Below are 22,297 nucleotides of genomic sequence, written 5' to 3' on the forward strand. Positions count from 1 at the left end.
ATAATGAGAAAAATCACCCGGAACCAACGATCTCGTTATAATGGGATTCCCCTGTACTACAATTAAGACATTCAAAATCATGTTATCACATGCCTAATGATATAGCATCTTTCACTGTATGTCCTAACTATTGATTGTCACTGCAATATTTACACTCTAAATCACAAAGACAATGAACAATGAAAAAAAAAAGTATTCATCGTAGGACACAAAAACTTAATATGTTGTATATACATAGTTTATCATGATTGAGAATTTCAAAGGGCAATTGCAAAATGCCCAATGTTCATTTCTTGAAAGGCCCTTGTGAGGGCAAAACACTGACATATCAACAAAGTATACACCTTTGGGGTGACAATGGAATTACCATAACTAGCCGCTACACATGAAAACTTACCAACAGACATTCCTGACTCCCCTTTTGTGTGCCCCAAAGCAAAAAATGTATTGATTTAAAATGTTTTAGGTACACTGTATACAGTAGGACCTTGATTATCTGGCCATCAATTATCCAGATTATCAGTTATCTGGATGCTGACTGGCTGACATTCTTTTTAATATTTTCATGTATTTTTCAGTGCCAAATCTCACTCAAAACAAACGTATGTTCAACCATCATTGAGAGAAAACGCAACGGAACATATTCCAATCATCGCAGTGGACTGTAGCTTTTAAAGCCAGTTTGTGAGATGATTTATATGTCAGTGACTAGTGTCACGCTTGTCACTAGCACTGAATGCACAGCAGTGGTTACAGTGCGATGCAGCAGCAGCATTTGACGATTCACAATATCAATGTCATGGTCGGTCAATATCAACCAAACAAACAATAAATAAAGGGTTATTTTATGTATACATACTGTATTTTGTTTTAAATATTTTCGTATCAACTTAGCATGACATGCTAGAAGTGCGAGGTCTTACTGTAACTGTGCTTCGTTCATCCAAGAGTGTTTCATTTGTGAATTAAGATTATATGATGGCACTGAAGACAAACTCACAAGATAATCAGTACCATATAAAGTTCAACCCAAGAGCATCTAATCTCCATGCACCATCTGCGAAGAACGGACAAGTTGGTAATGCACCTGTGCAAAAGCGGTCAAGCAGTACATTTGTATTTCCTTTCCATGGTCAACTGCATATGCCGTGAAACATGCAAAATATTGTTTGGACGTGAGATATGAATAGAGTGTGCACTGGAATAGCAGATTCTTTTGTTAAACACCATACGGGCACCTAAATTGGGCCTGTAAAAATCAAAATCTACTGAACTCAGCCTTGATTGCTTTGTACATCTTAATACAAGTTTTGCAGCAATACAAGCACACTACTCTGTTGGAATAGGCAAATTATGCCATTAAAGTACATGTCATTCTGAGACAGAAAAGAAGAGACATTGATAGCACAACCCTAATCTGTCAATTATGAAGTAAATTTTCAATTCAGTATCATACATACAAACATGAATTTTGGCCACAGATGAAGACACTCTAGTGTACACTTTGGGAACCTGGTATCCAATCTATGAGTTGATGTTATGGAAACCCCAGGTTCCTGGAAGGAACAGGTTATATGGTGTTTAACTTTATTTTACTTAGTACATGTATATTGGAAATACCATTTGCAGTAGTACTTGCCTATGAGTAACAAATATGGTGTGACTTTTAGTTGAAACAATACATAAAAAGATAACTAGTGGGAGAGAGAACACACAGATTGTTTCATCCAATGAGTTTGAAATAATAATAAAGGGTCTTTCCTTCACTTACTTTTCAAACCCTGAGGTTTTTAACAATCTGTATAATATTTCAGACAGCAAAAGTCACCAATCATTACATTAAATGGGTAAGTTGTACTTAACACTGGAATTTTCATGGGAGCCAGTTTCATAACACCAGCACCTCTACAGCCCAACTTCTTCTGCCTCAAGCCCACAGTATTTGCCATTGTCTTAAACCATATTTCCATTTTGGTCACTCAGTTTTTAGCACTGGACAGAAAAGAAATATTAATTATGTCCACTGTACCAGAAATATTACTGTTGCATCACTTGATATCATCGACCATTTGTTGATATGAAAATGTCCTCTCTTGAGAGAATACCGGTATGACAACACAACACAAAACCGAAAACATTTCTGCCCCCCCCCCCCCCCCCCCCAGCAAATACTACCTTTTGATGCACTTTTTTTAAAAACTGTTTGTATGAATCATTCCTTACAATTAAAGCACAAAACTATTAATTAATTTTCAATCTCACAGCCTTTTCCCCATTTCTTTTTAAATTTGTTTCTTACATCTATGTCACTTTTACCACACAATTTCATTCAAATTGACATTCTCTCTGCTGAAGATTTTTACTTAAGTCAACAGCGGTATATCACAATTATGGTACATCATTTGAACTATGGAACTGGGAAGGCCCTCTCTTCCAGCTAATCATTGTTTTGCTTGTGGAAAAAAAGTTGGCATCCTCCTGGGCTGTTGAATTCCCACACATGTACTGCTGGAGTACATTAATATAATATTGACTGGCCTCGAGGGAGATACCAGAATATATCGCCAAAACTGAAAGAATATTGCCCTCATCTTGGACTCGGCCAATATTCTTTCAGTGCGGGCAACATTTATCTGGTATCTCCCTCAAGGCCAGTCAATATCATAATTATTACCTATCCCCTAGGTAAATTAGGAGAATATGTGAATACGGCTATACACTATAATATAGATCAAGCCACATTTGACCACTAGTATCTGTAGATCATCACCAACATGTCGTATAATTGAAAAATTGTTCATCAATGTATATCATTCAACTCCAACTTCAAAGATACATATGTAGTTGTAACAGGCGAACTTCAAACATCTGTACGCTTTCACACTTTATTTCTGCTTCTGTTTCAATTTGGAGAGTTGTAATAACTGATGGTCACTGTGCAGTTATTGAGCACAAATGGACTAGTCATTGTTTGACGAGTAGTGCTGCTGGAAGTGGTCAACCTTGTATGAGTTGATTTATCGGCGTTCTTCTGCGGTGCGTGTAACGGACACACAGCGACGTCCTTGAATGTTTTCTCTTCGTGGTCGATCGGAATGTTTACATGAAAAGTGAATGGCGAAGCCCGGAAGAAGCAAAATACCAACGAATATTAACTGCTGACCTCCACGACCCTGCAAAATACCAACTACAATTGCCTCGCAAAACTACCTCGTATAGGTAATAATAATCAATAAACCTTTGATAAAGCACAAAAAGTACTGGCAGGTAATATTTACATTAACCTCTCTGCAATGAAAAAGAAGTTAAAATGGTTGATGACAATGTCTTGATGTGGGTGCTGATCTTCAAACATTGCCCATACTCTGTGACATCTTTTCAGCACTCTTTTTTCTCACCACTTCCTGTAGAGGGGAGAGTCTAAAGGGGCGAATAGTCTTGGGAATGCTGGAAGTCGATGATAAGACATTCCACACTCGGCTGCCACTCCTCTTATCTTTGGCTTTAGATCCAAGCTGTCCCTCCAACAAGAATCGATGTTTGAGTTTCATCTCTGCTTCATAGTCTAGGATGTACTTTGGGAAAAGGGAGCGCTCATCAAAAGAATTCTTCAACTCTTTGGATAGAGGGTGAAAAACAAAAATTAACTGCAAATAAAAATATTGTGCTGTGCAACAACACCTGCTTCAACACAAACTGGTCCAAATGCATGCTGTGCAACATAATACATAATAAAGGCTGCTGTAAGCTTGAGGAATAAACACATTTACGTAAGGAATGGTGTAATATTTTGTCTCTATTCATACTGTTTGACATACAATACGTAACAGCTATGCTCACTTGACTATACGTTTTACAATCAATTTCCCTGTAAAATTTAATCAACTTCAAATATGAAGTCTCTGCAGCGGAGTTATTACACAATGAATTGATTCTAATGACATTTGGATACCCTAAAATACTTTTTAAAGTGCTTCAGTGATTTCTTCCAGTATCCTTACTTTGTTTCATTTGATTTCAAATTTATTTTTCCAATGTAATTGCTCAAGAAGATATGAATGCTTGTAAGCAAGCAAGACCCCTCTGCACAACTAGGTAAGCACTATACAATCAAATTTGTCTATACACTTGTATACAAAGTGTATCTGTTGGATTCTATTTAAATTGAATTCATGGTTAGAATGTTAAATTTCTTGGCCAAATTGCAAGTACATTGTTAGCATCAGCTTTAAGCCATTCCATGAAATACAAAATTCAAGGAATATTTTGAAATTCCAATGTAGCCCAGATGATAATTTGAACTAGACTTTGACACATGCTTTTTTTTCCATACAACAATCCATTTCTCAACATGATTTTAAGAATTCAGGCTACAGGATAACTTTGTGTAATTTTTCCCTGCTTTTCATTAGAGATCACAATTGAGATTCCTTAAAAAACATTCTTCTCTGAATCAATTACTTTTCAGAGCAATCATGAATAATAATGAAACTCATTAAACAGTCACATCAAGTACCAAATGATACCAGACCACTGAACAGGAGACATCACTGAAGCACACATTATCTCTTTCAAGACCTTATTCCATTATTGTCATTCAATATAAAGCTGAAAGGTTAATATCAATAGCTCACCTGGACTTGAACCTTTGTTCTGGAGGATATCTGACCCAGTTTCTGCCTCCTCAGCTGACCTAAAATACTTGTGAGGATGAGCGATAAAGTCAGGCTTCTGTAGAGTTCCAACTTCATCCAACTGAGATACTCCTAGGGCCTGAGTACAAACACAGAATCATTTGATTTAAAAAAAAAAATAATGATATCAACAAGGGTGCCTAAACCCCCCTCCCCCATTAACCAACTGTGCTGAAAGCTTTGATTGCCTTGAAACTGTCATGTGTGAAAAGGCCTAAAATATTATACCCATCATTCATAAAGCATACAAGTCATGTGCTGTGTGATGCCTCTCTTTTTGAATGCTTAAAAAGAAAATGCGTGTTGACAATTTCATTCAAGACTGCTATTTATGTCACACATCATCATCTTATATGTATGAAAAGACAGAGTCTACAGTATGCATTTCATGGAGTCATAACATGTGGAATGAAGTGTAAATGTAACCACGCGTCACAAAACAATAAAGAAAGTTGTAAACCCTATTCGAATGAGACTCAAACTATGTGAGTGAAATGGGTCAATTTTTACTTTTTTCTATTTTCTGAAAAAGCAAATCTTCTTCTACATAATTTTGATGTCTGGAATTGTAAATGAATGGGATTCCCCCCCCCCCCCTGTTTTTCTAGAACATCATATTTGTAGAATAGTGTAATGGGGTACCCTCTACATACTCTTCACTTTCAACTCTAATAACTTTGTCAAAAGCTGCCTTAGAAGTTAGTAGTAGTCATGAATAAAATATGATAATAGCGTGTGCTAAATTTCAGTTTAATCTGATTATCCCTTTATTTTGGTTGCTTTACAGTTTCATATCCTGTTTTATGTCCCATTCATTGAACGGAGCACAGCTTGGTGAGATTAAGCACTTAAATAGACCCAAATCTTCAAAGCCTCTTTTTTTTTTTCAGAGTGCATAGCTGTGTTTTTTTCCATAACATTGTATTTAGCTACATAATGAAAGTCCATTTGCATTGGGTTATACATCATATCAAATCTGAGCGTCTACTCTTTGAGAATCTGCCTGAATAAAAAAATCCATGTCCGGCGACTTTGTGGTGGTTTTGAGATGCAAGTTTATAAACACCTGGGCCCAAATTCACGAAGGGGGTACAAATGAAACCATGGTTCAAACCATTGGATAAAAACCATGGAGCGCCAAGTCATTTCGTCAATGAAATGATTATTTTGTAACGAAATGACAACATTTTGTAACTAACTAAACATTTCGTCTACGAAATGGTAATTTTGGCGACAATATGACCAATTTCATAATGAAATATTCCGTGCGACACTTGGCGCCCCATGATTTTTGTCCATGGTTTAAACCATGGTTTCCTTTGTACTACCTTCATGAATTTGGGCCCTGGTGTATTGGCCAGAAGAACTTGATGCACCGTGTGCAATACATGCATACTTGCTACACTAAAGTTGTCTGATCCTCTCGCGATTAATGACTAAATCTACATTATGAAACTAAACTGTACGTGTACATAAGAAAATCACACCACAAAATCATAATTTGTTATGACAGAAATTCACAACCCTCCCAAAAAAAACCCACAACAACAACAAAAAAAAAAAACCCATTAAGCATAGATGTGGTTCATGTAGACATTATTTTGTCTCTTAAAGTCATGTAGAAGTATGGCTGTTTGTCTTATCAAGAATTTTTGTTATGCCACTTAATCTCAAGACACATGCAAGATGATTAGTTTTCAGAAATATACCTGAATAATTACAATGAGTCATGTAAACTGATGCAATGAAAAAAAGTGGATTTACGTGACGTCATGGGTTTATGTACATAATTCATGCTTTCCTGTTCTCCACTCTATCCCTTATTGTATACCAAAGATGCTTAACTGATAAGACAGGAAAGTGCGCTAATCCTGTACAAAACAAATAGACAGCGCGCAGTCCTCAAGCGTATTACGCACGTCACCTGAGACCACTAAAAGACAGCGCGTCTCAGGTGATGTGCGTCTTTGCCTGAGACCCGCTGTCTTTTAAGTAGTTGTTGTTTGTCAAACGTCTTTGAGGGAGTGTAGCTCTTGAACATTATTTTTAGATCATGTTGTTGCCAAATTTTTACCTCCATGAAATAATCTTTATTACTTTAAAATCTCGTTCTTCAAAATAATCCTCTTAATCTAACAAAAGGCAATGATTATAATTTTCAAATCTTTTTAAGATGATAAAAATACCACTACCTTTGGAAATGAATGATGTTTCTAGGTGTACTGAGTTTGTACTTAGCTCTCTTTTGGATCGTTACATAGGGTAGCCATTTTGTGTCCATTTTTATTTCGCGCCTTCGTATCTTGTTATCTCTACTATCTTTGTTGTACACTGTAGATATGACTTAAATGCAACATTTGCATCTAGAGGAATCACACGGCACAAACTTCAAAGATTTCAGCTAACATCTGATGAAGAGGAGGGTGCAAAACTCTGTGAGGTGATGTGTTAATAGGCATTCTGGAAAACAGGCTAATGATTTCAAACATTAACTTTTTGTGCATTGATCAAAGTAACAACAGTTAATGGTGTCAGCACAAAGTGCAATATACAAGCATGTACATACGTACATTATGCTTACACTGAGACTTTTAACAAAATCTTTTCATGATTTTCATATACATTGTATTATGATTGTCAATACATAGATTGTCTTCTGTATATCAATACACTTAAAGGAAATGAAAATTACAGCACATTTTGACACTTATTCCATAGCTGTGGACTTGAAAATGAGGTCAGTAGAAAAAAAAAGTCCTGTAAAAATACACACAATTGTAATTCAAGGCTGGTTTTCTGATACTGGACCTTAATTTTCAGCCAGCTTAGCCTCACCTGCTATAAGGTAAACCACACACACACACACACACACACACACACACACACACACACACACACACAAAAAAAAAAAAAACCACCCAAACTCATTGGTGTGATTGTCACATGACGTCATTGAGATGTAACTCGAGACCAATTTGCCGCGTAGCCAATGTAACAACAGATATAGAAGAGAATGTAAAATTGTTATCTTAGTATTGTCATACATTTTGGCATGGGATAGGTGTATGATGAGTATTGTCATTACATTTTGGCATGGGATAGGTGCATGATTACATAAAATCTGATAGGATTTGGATTAAAAAAAGAAGCATTTTTTTTTTTGGTCTTATTGAATTTACTGATTTTCTTAATGGACTAGTAGGAGAAAAGCTAAATTGGCCATCTGCAAAATGTAGCATCTGATCAGTCGTATCTTTGCCCAATCCACAGAAAGTCTAGTGTTGTATCTGATGTTTCATTTCATTTCATATAGGCCAATGGAAGCTAGCTAAGATAGATTTTTACTTACAGTAGTTGGCAGACTGCGTTGCAATTCATACTAGATGGGTATATGTACAGCAAATGACATGGCATTATCCTGTACACAATTTTGTCAGGCTTTTGACTGCATCCAAGTACATCTAAGTCCATATGAAACTAGAACCTGAATAATCATCTCCACTTCCAGGAGAGTCTTATTCAAGTCATGACTTGAATCTTGAATTGAATCTTATACGTCTAGGTTTACAAGATGCCGTGGTTGTCACAACATTTATGCTAAAATAATGCTCAGGAAAGTCTGGTACATGAATTCAAACTGAAATCAGGGAGATGTGCCTCCCTGGTCATACAACTACATAAACCTACATAGCACATATACTTTGCAAATGCACTGTACATAAAAGTCTATCATTAAAAGCAGTATAGTAGCTGGCTTTTGCAGGCCCTTACAAAACAAACATCTAAAATGACAACAGACTTTCCATGCACGTGCGGTGAAGACACAAGTTCTTAGATGCCATTTCATGGTTGGTCCATTTAGGGAATCTATGATTTGTCTGTCGAGGAAATGAGTGGAAAATTCAATACAAGACAAGTGCCATAATGTGTCTCGCCCATTCGAATACAAGAAATTGTATGCGATGGGATATAACAGATTAAAAAAAAGAGATGTAACAGATAAAAAGAGATATAAAAGGGTAAAAATTTATGGCAAAAAAAACACACGTGTCATAAAAACTTAAAATCGGGCCCTTAAAGTTTGTTGACCCCTGCCTGTGACCTTTGACCTTGTGGTGACCATCAACTTCCCAAGGGACATCTACCATCTAAGTTTGGTAACAAACGGACCTATGGAAAAAGTTATGACCCATAATAGAAACGCGCCGTAGAAACTTAACATTGGGCTCTAAAAGTTCGTTGATCCCTGCTTGTGACCATTGACCTTGTGGTGACCATCCACTCCTCAAGGGACATCTACCATCCAAGTTTAGTCACAAATGGAGTTATGGATCAAAAGTTATGACCCATAATAGAAATGCGCCATAAAAACTTAACATTGGGCTCTAAAAGTTGGTTGACCCATGCTTGTGACCATTGACCTTGTGGTGACCATCCACTCCCCAAGGGGCATCTACCTTCCAAGTTTGGTCACAAATGGAGTTATGGATCAAAATTTATGACCCATAATAGAAACGCACCATAAAAACTTAACATTGGGCCCTAAATTTCATTGACCCCCGCCAGTGAGCTTTGACCTTGAGATGACCTTCATTTATGGTAAAATGTGAAACTCTGTATGACCCCTCTTCCCTCGAAGTTTGATTGCAATTGAAGTCCAGAGTAAAGAGTTATTGAAGTTTTTGTAGCATTACGGACGGACGGACGGACGACGGACGGACAACGGACGGACAGACGCCGCAGGCGATCCCTTAAGCCCTTTTTACACTTGTGTTTCTTCACCCCGGACTTTCTCTGACCCAGGACTATCGTTAGTCCCGTACCAATTTTTTCAGCTTTTTACACTCGCCAGTTAGTCCCGTACTATCTCTTGTCCGGGGCTAAGGAGGAAACCACATGAATATTCATGATTACGCTGTATACTGTACACGTACACGCACGCACCGGCAGCACTTGATTACCTCGTTTCTGATTGGTCAGTGAGGGTCGGACTTCGTCTCCGTCGTTTAGCCCGGGATTATTTTTTCGTTCTGTTTACACTCACTTGCTTGGCACCGCAATTGCGGTGCTAACCCTGCTATTTTGCAGGGCCAGATAGTACGGGATTATCGGTGGGGCTAGCCCACTTTGGCAAAAACGAGTGTAAATAGAAAGTGGGGTAAGGATAGTCCCGTACCAACGGTGGGACTAAGGCCCCCCCTTAGCCCCACCGTTGGTACGGGACTAAGCAAAAATTTACAAGTGTAAAAAACCCTTTAGTCTCCCCTCACCTCCGGTGGGCTGGACAAAAACTACAAATATGACAACAACAACAACAAAAAATGCAGCGACCAAACCAGTCTATAGCGGCCAAAAACGGGAGACGAAAAGAGTGGCCTTTATAGACAGGTGGTCGCTATAGATAGATTATCCGGCTTTTGTGTGCAATGGCGTTATGCAGTCCGAAGTATTGGTTTCCATGTTGCATGCAACAGCTGACCTGACCAACCCTGTCGCCAAACCAGAAACCTCTGATTGGCTAAGCGTGTGCTGAGCAGCAGAGAACACATGCGCAGAAAGATGATCTAGTTGTGCATGTCCAGTATTATCTCATAAACTTGGTTGTCTGTTTGCTCTGATTTTGATATAACTACTAATTGCGCAAATAAAATTTCGCAGATAGTGAATCTACTGCATCTGGGTATACAGGCTAGCAATTTGTTAATTGTTTGCATATTCGTGCTATAGTAGACTTGTGTCAGGAAATAATCATAACCATTTCCCTTGATCAACTCAAACAGAAAAATACAAATATCTCTAGAGATACATCAGCATATCTGCCAAAAATGTATATGTAATATGACGCATCCATATCAGACATACAGTGTATATAGTCATGTATATGTGAAGTTTCAAGGGATTTGGTGGTAAAATATGGAAGATACGTGGAGGTGAACTTTTGCGATTTTTTTTTGTCCTTCCTTCGCACAGTACTTTAGATGACCGTTATGAAATCAAAAGCTTTAGTATCTTATCGCTGAGTTAACTGCATGGTATCGCCGGGCCTGTACATTTCACAAGCCAAAATGAACTGCATGCTTTTAGTTTCATGCTAGTTTCTAATCATGCAAATGTCCACTTTTACAGGATTTTTTTTTTTTTTTGCTCCTTATGCAAATCATATCTGATTTGAAGCAACATCTTAAACTTGGCCGAGACCAAAAGTGTAGTGAAGTGAACAAAATAATGTTCTTGCATTCTGTTGTATACCTGTTGTATACACCGGCTACGTGGTGAATTGGTCCTGAGTGTTCTGTTGATGACATCACATCAATCGTGGGCGGCATAACTAATTCTGTCTATGAAAGAAGGGGTGTTGCCAGGGCAATTAGCTATAAGTTGCCTATTCTCTAAAGTGGATTGATGGGATATGCCTCTTAAATACTGTGCATCCTCATATATATATATATATATATATTGTATATATATGTTTCAAAAGAAAAGCTGCACAAAGAGCTGGATGACAACATCTAGGCCCTCTAGAAACATGCTCTGATCTCTTTAAAAAACAAAACAAAAAATGCAACATATGAGGAATATAATGGACTATGACAGACTAATTCATTAATCATTTTCAAGCCTTTTCTCAGTACTGGTACCAGCTTGCCCTGTAGATATCCTCAATGCCATTCCTTGCATTAATAAGATGTTTTGCCGATAAATTCTCTGTTATATGTTGTTCTCTCCTAATGTTGATGAAAGAGGATCAATTATGAATGAAATATACAATGTATGACATTGATGCACTTGAATATAGGTAAATCAAATTAGTCTCGTAGCTGGTTTATCAGTCCCATGAAATACCAAGACACTTAAAGACCACAAATGTTTGACATCAGACATGTACAGAAACCAGGAACTGTACAAATATTCTCCACATGTTCATGAAAATAGAAATCATATGAAACTCCCTCCTGAAAATACGAAGAGGTTTATACATGATGTGAAGTTGGGTTAATAGGGTAGTATGAGTAAACAACAACCAGAATTACAGTTTAGTAGCGAGGGAAATGATTTTCAAAATATTACATCAACAAGAGAAGACAAAAACATTTATTTAAACATGTGACTATATTTAGAGGTCAAATAATCACTTTTCCTTTTTAGCATTCAAAGTCTCAAAAAGAGCATAACCATGCACACTGCATACATACAATCATTCCATCAAAAAGAATCACATTAGTATCCCAAAAGACATACCAAATAAAAATGGAAATTATAGTGAATGTAAAAGAATTGTTACAACAAGAAATAAAAGTAAGTTAAAAGTCATCCAAGGGACAACTGTGAGCAGAAGACATGAAAAAAAAAAAAAACAAAACAGCACAACAAAAACCACCCTACAACATATCACTTGATATCTTTCAGATATCAGTAATTACACATTGTGATATCAAACTCTCACACAATAATTTACCTGGGTCCACATAGGAGGCCTTAGTTTTTCTGCTGACTGATCAGGAAGAAGGAAATGTAAAACAATAAACAAATTTCCTTTAATTTTGCATACTACAACAATAGATCAAACGAGAAGACAGTTACATCTATGGAAACTGTCAAGAGAAATCCCACACTTCAAGCTACTGAGAGGTTTGAAAGAGGCTACCATTCAATCCATCAAGATGATGCAGCCCCAACTGGAACATCCCTCTGTTTTTTTTTTCCATTGGCTAGGGTTAGGGTTAGGGCAAGTTTCTCTTTTACATCATATCCATTTCAAATGTGAAAACTCTTGTCAGTAATTTATGTCAACCTGATTTTTCTCTTTTCAGTGACCAAAATATTCCCATCCAAATTTTTGCAGGCATCAGCTGGTTTTGTAAGATCATAGACCTTGCTAAAAAGTCTTTTTCATTGACTAGATCATGCCCTTTTGATTCAACTATACGTCAGACACCTTCATTGCCAACTCTACAGCTGCAAAGATTTTTTTTTTTTACTATGAAATATCTTAGGAAGAGGTTATCTGAGGTCAAATTAACACCACAAGGTTTAGATAAAGGTTTATGAAATGGTGACTATGGATCCTGATCAAATGAATAGCTGAGAGCAATCACATGACCAGCCTTTTCATCTGCCTTAAAGACCCCAAATTTTTCACTAGGTGTATTAAGTATACTAATGACTTGCACTAACAACTGCTCATCTGGGCAGCTCTATTGCCTGTGCATCCTAAATGCATTGTACTTGATTGTGTGTGGTTGCATTAGCTGGGAGTTGGTGCTGGCCTGGAAAATACTTTTTAAAGCTTGGTGTAATGTGCATTTACTGCATAATATTGCTAAATACTCCCATCAACATATGAAGGGCTTGTTTGCAAAAACCGATAAGTCCATTTTTGAAGATTTTGAAGTACGATCTCTGTCATAAAGTACAAAATAATACCTTTTAAATGATATATTGGTCACTACATATAAAGGCATATTTTTGAAGTTATGGTCAAAAGAAACAAAAATTTTCTTATTATTTTCTTTATTTTTCTTGACCTTTAATCGCAAATATCTCCATTTGGCAAATATGGACTTATCGGTTTTTGCAAACAAACTCTTCATATTTTCCCCTTTGTAATAAAAAAAGTAATTGATGTGCATACAGACATTCAACCTAAAGTATTGTGTTTGACACCCAGATAGAAGGAAAGTAGAATTTCCATGTTGTCCTATCACATAAGTGAAAAAAAAAAGATTAGAAGTGACTTACAGCATAAGGTCCTGCCGGTGGCTGGCCAGTTTTCTCCCAGGTCAGGTAAGGGAGGTCTGGAATTGTTCCTGGCTGTCGCCTCTCTCTTTTATTCATCCTCACTGCCTGATACTCTTTACCTATATAGCATGGCAAAAATGGAATGTTCACATCCACACAATTAAGAGGAATACATCTGCATTTTGAATTACTTGGGAACAGTTCACTGATAATCATTTGTCAAAGAACCAGTAATTGCAGGAACTCACAACATGTGATTATGCACCACAAAATCCACAAAAATGGCACATGCCAATTTCCTGGAGGGCCTGAAGATGTATCTTGTAAAGTATAGGCTATATATTAAGCAAGTCAGATTTTTCACAGATTTAGACTCCCCAAATAATTTTGTGAGTGGTTACATTCACGATCGTGGAGTGCAGCAATGGACAAAGAAATCAGTACACATTACTCATGTTCAGGAAGCAGAATTAGCAAGTTTGCCATGAAAACAAGAATGCTGTAAAATAGTGTCCATTTGAACTAATATATATATATATATTCAATCACCCTGGCGGTAATCCCTGCCAAGTTTGGTGGAAATCTGACCAATAAGTTTTCCAGACGAATATGAAAATGTAAAAAGTTTACACATGCAGGACGCCCGACGATGAATATCTCAAGAGCTATCTTGAACCTTGGCTCAGGTGAGCTTCAAATATCAAAATCAAAAATACTTAAATAAAATAACAACTCTCTCTGATAAACACAAGGATACTTTTGAATTATCATGTAAACAATGTGCTCAACGAGTATGCCACTCTTCAGGATTATCTGATAGTACACTGTACTTCATGGAAGGTAACTTGTACGTGTACAGTGTACTATGAAATTTAAAGTCCATTTCTCATGTGCATCCCTAGTCAGAGTTACAGTACATGAATTGATTTAAGTCATGAAATCTTTCCCTTAACACACACTACATGTACTTGATCTTTTTCTGTAAACTGTTTTTCATGCTATATCATCTTCAAGATGAATGGAAGCATTCCTTTTCAAGCACTCTTGTATGACTGATGTTAATGTAATTATCAACAGAGGCTACAGTAATGTGATTTGTGATAATGTTAATGTGAATGTGATCGCTAGCTAACATGACGAAGAAAATTGACTGCTGGGGAGGTGTGAAGCTAGCTAGACGTAGACGTCTCTCTCAACTCGCACGAGACATTGTTCATCTGCTGTGTCTTCGGAAGGAAAAGAGTCTTCGGTGGCTCCAGTGAGAAGTACAAAGAGAAAACACCCACCTAAGACAAGGAATCGGAATATCAGGAAATGGCAGCAGTGGTGTCCAGGTGAAAAAGCAGCAGTACAACGTCACTTCCGTCAACTTATTTTGACCAACACTCTTCCTGGTCAATCACAAATTGAGCAGTGCCTAAAAGAGGAGCCCATCTTGCATGAAAGAACCTGGCATAATATCAAAGATTACATTCTCAACAGTTTCAAGCAAAACATAGCCTGCAGCCATAGTCGTGTTGACAGTGGCTGAGTGACAGTGGCTGACTATCAGGAAGCTAAAAGGAAGGAACTCTATTTTATGGACTAATTTCATCTTGATTGGAAGACTGTCAGTACCATGATTTGATGACACGACATCTGTTGGTGCCTGGAGAACCCACTGTGGTGTTTTTATAGAATATATTTTATCCTGCAACTGCTAATTTCTTGCCAAGACCTGCTCGCTAATATCGCCAGTTTCACTCAGCAATCTTGTGTAGTCCCACATACTGAAGTTCAAGCTGCAATAGTCTCTGTCTTGCCAAGGTACACTACCTTTAATACTACCGACTACTGCATACAATACTCAAGTCATTCCACCAAATTCCCGAGCGAACAATCCAGCTGTGCAGGACATTATTGTTCTCTGAATAGCTCATCCCTGAACAGCATGTCAACTACCAGATCAACAAAGAACCTTATTAAAGATGCGCTGAAGGATGAAGACGTGTTGACAGCTATCAAGGAGGCAGTTGCACAGGTGATGGAAACCAAATTCCAGCACCTCTTTGAAAGAGTGGAGAAACAAGATGGGCTGATCCTTGATCTCGAGCAAAAGGTCAAAGCTGTTCAGCAGGAAACTGCCAATCTGAAATCTGATGCAGAGAAAGACCAACAGCTGATCAGGAATCTCCAATCCCGGCTCAATCAACAGGAGCAGTATTCCCGTAGAAACTGTGTGAGATTCTTTGGAGTCGCCGAAACCAGCGACAAGAGCACAGACACCGTTGTATGCCGCATTGCCAAGCAACAACTCGACGTCGACCTGAAACCTGAAGATATTGACCGCAGTCACCGTATCTATCGCGATCGAGACGCCCAACCAACACGCCATGGAACAGCTAGACCAAGGGCAATCATCGTGAAGCTGACATCATACAAGCATCGTCAACAGCTGCTGAGGAATTGCAGAAAACTCAAGGGTACCGGTGTGAGCATCTGTGAGGACCTCACAAACATCAACAGGAAGCTCCTTCAAGATGCCTTTCTTGCCAGCCAAAAAAGAGACAGCCACATTCTCGCTGCGTGGTCAGTAGACGGAAGAATCCTGGTCTCTGTTAAAACATCTGGAGGAAAGACGATGCGAAGGCAAATCCACAACGAGAGCGATCTGGATAGAATGTAACTCAGCTGAGCTTTTACAGGTAGAATTCTTTTTATTGTAAATTTACATATGATTATATACTGTCACCACACCGGATTTTATAGTATTACAGCTGCAATATAATATGTACTAATTCTCCAGGCATCATCTTTTGTATTACCCTTTGTTTAAACCCTGTGCTTTTGTATATTTTTTAGCTTCTTTTATTTTAACATATTAGATTTGTTATTGTTTTAATGTCTTTTAAGTCTGTACATGAATGTGTTATTTGTCATCGGCAAATTGATTTTAATCTGGATAATAGCAATGTGCAATGCCCAAACTGTTATGGTAACTTCAACCAGCATATTCAAAGTGGATATTTTGAACATGATTGTAGTTATTATCTTCCAATGGACTTTGATAATCTTGTGGATGATTTAGATACGACTAATTATTTATCGATATGTCATTTTAATTGTAGAAGTATAAAGAAGAATTTTAATTATATGGACACTTTTTTACAAACTTTCAGACATAGGTTTTCACTCATTGCTGTATCAGAAACTTGGCTTAAGCCACAAGAATACTCATCTTGCCTACTACCAAATTATGTATTTATAGATAATAGACGTAATGATAAACGTGGTGGAGGGGTGGGTTTTTACATATGTAGTGAATTAAAATTTAAACGAAGACAAGATTTGGAATTATTTGATGAAAACATTGAAACAGTTTGTATTGAGATATGCTGTCATAATGAAAATATCATTGTCATGGTTGTATATAGGCCACCTGCTGCATCTATTTCCCAGTTTCTGAATGCCCTAGAATTGCCTTTTCATAAGATTATGAGGGAAAAGAAAAACTGCTGTGTGGCTGGTGATTTCAACATTAATTTACTTTCATCTATGTCGTTTTCTGATTCCTTTATTGATATGTTTTCATCATATTCACTTTCTCCGGTAATCTCAAAACCCACTAGAATAACAACACAGTCATCTTCACTCCTCGATAATATTTTTATTAATAAGTTAGAGAATATTGTTGTCTCAGGGATATTCACATGTGATATAAGTGACCATTTACCGATATTTGCTGTTATAAGATGCAGTCGTAAGAGTAATACAGATCACAACAGATTTCAACGTGTCTTTGATGACTCCTCCATACAGTATTTTTGTAATATGCTTCGAACTTGTAATTGGGAACACGTTGTAAACAGAAATGGTGTGGATGAACAATTTGAAGCCTTTCTTGCCAAGTATCTCTTGTTTTATAATGAGTGTTTTCCATTGCAGAAGTGTGTACACAGATTGAAAAAGAAGGATAAACCATGGTTTAATAGTACACTACGGAAAATGTGTAAAAAGAAGTATTTATTGTATCGTAAGTATCTTAAGAATCGTAGTGTTAATAATGAACAGAAATTCAAACAATATCGGAATATGGTAAATAAGGAAATACGTAAGAGAAAACGTGAATATTATCATTGGAAATTTAACAATGTGCATGGGAACTTAAAGAAAACATGGTCTATCATAAATGATATCATGAATAAACAAAGACAGAGTAACTGTATAGATTCATTACAAATCAATGGTCATCTTATTGATGATAAAGAGTCTGTCGCACAACATTTTAATGAATATTTTTGCACTATAGGTAGCAATATTATTTCTGACGTAAATGATTCATCTGAATCTATTCATACTTACCTGCACAAACCTGCACAAAGCCAATCCATGTTTTTTAAACCTATCACAACTGCCGAAATATTAACCATTGTAAGTGATCTGAATATAAACAAAAGTCCTGGTGACGATGATATCCATGTCAATGTATTTAAGAAATCTATTTGTTTTGTAATGGAACCTTTATGTGCAATATTTAATTCATCTTTGGAAAATGGTATATTCCCTCGGAAGCTTAAAGTTGCGAAGGTAATTCCAGTTTTTAAAAAGGGGGATAAGCACCAATTACAAAACTATAGACCTATATCGCTGTTGTCAATTTTCACCAAATTGTTTGACAAATTAGTTTATGCTAGATTGATATCCTTCATTGATAACAATAATATTTTATATCATCAGCAGTTTGGATTTCGACATGGTTATTCCACTTATATGGCACTACTCAAATCAATGGAAAAAATATCAAATGCATTTGAAAATCATGAGTTTGTGGTTGGAATGTTTTTAGATTTAACAAAGGCATTTGATTGTATAATCATAGTATACTTATTACTAAATTGGAATATTATGGAATAAGAGGGAGTGCTCTGAATTGGTTTAAGAGTTATTTATCAGATCGTTCACAATATACAATTGTAAATGATATAAAATCAGATTTGTGTTATGTAAAAACAGGCGTCCCACAAGGCTCTGTATTGGGTCCCCTCCTTTTTTTGTTATTTGTCAATGATCTGCAATTTGTAAGTCCTTCTTTGTTTTCTATATTATTTGCAGATGACACAAACTTATTTTTCTCTGGTCGGGATGTTCATGAAGTCAATCATATGGTTAACACAGAAATGAAGAAAGTATATTCTTGGTTTGTTGCAAATCGCCTGGTGTTAAACATAGAAAAATCATGTTATATGATTTTTAAAACAAAGAATAAGGTAATAGATGAAAATGTTTTACAAATATACATAGGTAATGTTAAAATTAAACAAGTGAATAATATTACATTTCTTGGTGTGATAATTGATGATGGTTTAACATGGAAAGACCATATAAATGATGTTTGTATGAAAATAAGCAGAATTGTAGGTGTTATGAGTTATTTGAAATATGCACTTCCTTCAAAGATTCTTTTAACCATATATCACACAATGATTTCCCCCCATTTAATTTATTGTGCAATAGTATGGGGTCATACTTCATTGTACTTATTAAACCGTGTGTTATTATTACAAAAGCGTGCAATAAGAATAGTCTGTGACGTAAGCCCTTTTGAGCACACTGCAACATTATTCAAGAAAATGAAAGTTTTAAAAATTGATCAAATAGTGCAATTACAAGTGGCCATATTTGTGTTTTCATATTTTAAAGGCGTTTTACCTGTAACCTTCCATAAGTTATTTGTTGAAAATAGTGCAGTCCATAGTTATAACACAAGATGTGCTAATAACATATGTTTACCTTTTTTGCAATATAAATTTTCAAAGACTACAATTAGATATATTGGAGCTAAGTCTTGGAATGAGTTACCTGCTATTATCAAGGAATGTCCTACATTATCATCTTTTAAACGTAGATATAGAATGTTTTTAATCCAAAGTGCAGCTGAATAATTATTGGGATATTTGCCTTTTTGCTTTGTTTTGTTTTGTCTTTTGTGTGTATTTTGTCCTTTTTGCAATTTTGTGTATAATTTCTAATGGTATAGATTCATTCTAAAAATGTATATCTTTGATTGCAATTTGTAGCCTCATTTGTAAGGGAATCGGCCTTGATAAGTCCTATATGGTCTTTTGTGATTCCCACACATGCTAATTATAGCTGTTTGCATCATTCCTTTTGTTTTTTATGTAAACCTAATGTGCAATATATGTTATGTCCATGTACATGTACTTGTGTTTTTTGTATACTTTTTAGCATGTGGAATAAAATTGAATTGAATTGAATTGAAGTGATATTCATGGCACTACATTGTCCTGCATACCTAGTCTTGTGCTTTCCCAAGTGTTGACTTTCTGCAGTGGGTCAAAGTCAACCAGATTGTCCGTTTCCATGTCTTCTTCATCCTTTTTGTCTGAGCTGTCAATATCCATTCCATCTGCTTCATGACAAGATTCTGTTGGGTCCTTTTAAACAGAAAGCAATAGAAAATATATCTTTAGGTGGAACACACATTTCTCTGCATGATTGTAAAATCTTATACCAGGTGAACATGATATTCCCAGTGGTAAGAATAGCCCTGTCCTCCTGAAATGTAGTATTAAAGTCATAAGATCTTGGCTATTTTTCCACTTCACATTCAAGTTTTGTCATGTCTTGCTAAGATTCTTCATGGTCTATCATGGTATTCAAGACAGGCTGTGAGGGAAAGGGCCTGTTGAGTCCTGGAAGGATCAAATGTGCACCATGTTTCGGTCCAAGGTTTACCATGGATGCCGATATGTTCCCTCCTGGCTTGTCAGGTTCTGATGGGGTCTTTCATTTTTTCTCATGTTTTGATCAAGGTCTGACACATTCTTCACATTCTGTCAAAGTATACTATGAACAAAAAGTATATGCTGGGCAGCTGTGTAGCATGTTTGTGCCCAAGGTACCAAAAAGGTCTCCCAAGGAATAGCATTCACAGTACAGTCAAACCTGTCTGTAGCAGCCACCCAAGGGAGACAAAAAAAAAAAAAAGAAGCTGTTGTAGACAGGTGGCTGCTGCAGACAGGGTTGTTAACATGGCTTTTCTCTTGGGGGATTGTGTCTAGTGGTCGCATACGGCAGGTGGTCGCTATAGACGGTGGTCGCTATAGACAGGTTTGACTGTATCCTGAGACTTCAAAGAGACAACATCATGAATGCCTTAAAGATGAATAAGATTTTGCATTGGTCTGTTTGCTGGTTGCAAACATCCAAATCATTGGGAGGACTTTTGTACATCTTAGCTTCTTTGGTGGCATAATTTAGCCTTCTCTTTTCATATCAGCTGTAGCTATAGGTCTTGTCTCTTCATATTGTAGATGCAGAAATGTATTACCTACTGCTCAGACTTGAATGAAGTTCCCCTGCCCGGAACAGTTTTTATATTCACTCCCAGACCATGTGCCTAATGTTAGACCAAAGTAGGCAATGCACTGTACACTGTCATATGACGGGACAGAACAAGACTGAATGCGATGAAACAGCAATCATAAAAGATGACAAAACAGGACAAAATGCACACTGAACGTGGCAGAACATGATAAAATTTCAAAGGACTGTTAGATGCCAGGAAACACACATATTTTCCCTCTAGTTACGGGCCGTCTCCAGTTTTGTTACGGCCTATTGTGTGCTATCATGTATTGTTGCATTCATCCATTCTAGGTTTCTCATCTGCATCATTACTGACAAGGCAAATTTTGGGAGAGTTTGAAAATCTGTCCTGACATATACAGCAATCATGGCCTGTCAGGTTTGCCTGTCCCATCCCCCTGCTTTGTGTACACTAGTATGTCCATCCCATTTTGTCCACAGTGGTCTGAAATTCGATTGCTGTGCCCGCCAGGAACATAATGTAAATGTAGCATATCTTCAAGATCTTGAATAATGAAAACAGCTAAGGCCCAATAATGGTCATGATGACTGTGTTCAATACACTGAATGACTTATTTCTAATGCATAACACCACTGATGTATTTAGCACGAAGTGACTGTTTTGCTTTCCACTGTAAGTCACACAAATTACTAAAGGAACTTATCCACCATGGTACTCTTTATACAAAAAACAAAAACAAAAACAGAAATCTAAAGAATAAAAAAAGAGTACATTCTCAGCAAACCAACTTAACACTGCAATACATCAGATATATATGTAGGTACATGTATTTCAAAACTATTAATGTTGCTTTTGTTTATGTCTTTAGATCTGATATAACTGGTGCCATTATGAAATGGTATAGTCATATCACTTGAATGAAATATCACTGATTTACCATAATCAGTTTGATTTGTCAAAAAGTGTGAATATTTGAAAAGGGCAAAATTCTGGAGATTGCAACATCTGCCAGATAGATACCTGAAGATCACTTTCGCTTGGCACAGGTGGTGGAATGTATGGCTCAATCTTCCAGTGATCTTCCTGCAGAAATAAATAGAGTTTTTTTTCTGATTAAATAATTTACGTTCTTAACACATCTGGTAGCATGTAACAAAGGATGAATACATACATGGTGTCCACTGTGGTGTCATATCCTCTCTTGTCTCTGGGTTCTAGTTTGGCTATCCTACCATGCATTAATTAAGTGAAGTATTGAAGGCAAACCACCTACATTTTCCACTAAAGCTTCTTGTGGGATAAATTTCATGGTTGCTTTTCACACTCACAAATGCAATCAAATTAATGAAATCTTTCTGCTTCTCAAACTCCTGAAGCAAAGAGTGACAAAAGAAATCAATGTAAGATTCTATTATACAGTTTGAGACAATTAATTTCATAGCCACTCTTTTTTGTTTGGTGGGTTATGCTTTGTCTCCACTAAACACAGGGGTGATGTTTACCACACTCCATGCTTGGAAATATTTCTGGTTGA

The 22,297-nt window shown here is 36.8% G+C and overlaps 1 protein-coding gene across 1 annotated transcript in view; it reads right to left on the bottom strand.

Annotated features, from left to right (window-relative positions):
- Nucleotides 1–3,347: 3,347 nt before the first annotated feature.
- LOC139732794 (cilia- and flagella-associated protein 337-like) overlaps nt 3,348–22,297 on the bottom strand; it is a 72,969-nt gene continuing 54,019 nt past the window's right edge. The window contains exons 24-28 of the mRNA XM_071643637.1: nt 21,808–21,846; nt 19,726–19,867; nt 13,434–13,552; nt 4,635–4,773; nt 3,348–3,616 (exon numbers count right to left, since the gene is read on the bottom strand). Coding sequence (XP_071499738.1) covers nt 3,348–3,616; nt 4,635–4,773; nt 13,434–13,552; nt 19,726–19,867; nt 21,808–21,846 — 708 coding nt within the window. The remainder of the gene's footprint in view (nt 3,617–4,634; nt 4,774–13,433; nt 13,553–19,725; nt 19,868–21,807; nt 21,847–22,297) is intronic.

This window comes from Diadema antillarum, unplaced genomic scaffold (assembly GCF_040938485.1).
Source record: "Diadema antillarum isolate AM-2024a unplaced genomic scaffold, OU_Dant_1.0 seq00000447_RagTag, whole genome shotgun sequence".
Taxonomy (NCBI): Eukaryota; Metazoa; Echinodermata; class Echinoidea; order Diadematoida; family Diadematidae; genus Diadema; species Diadema antillarum.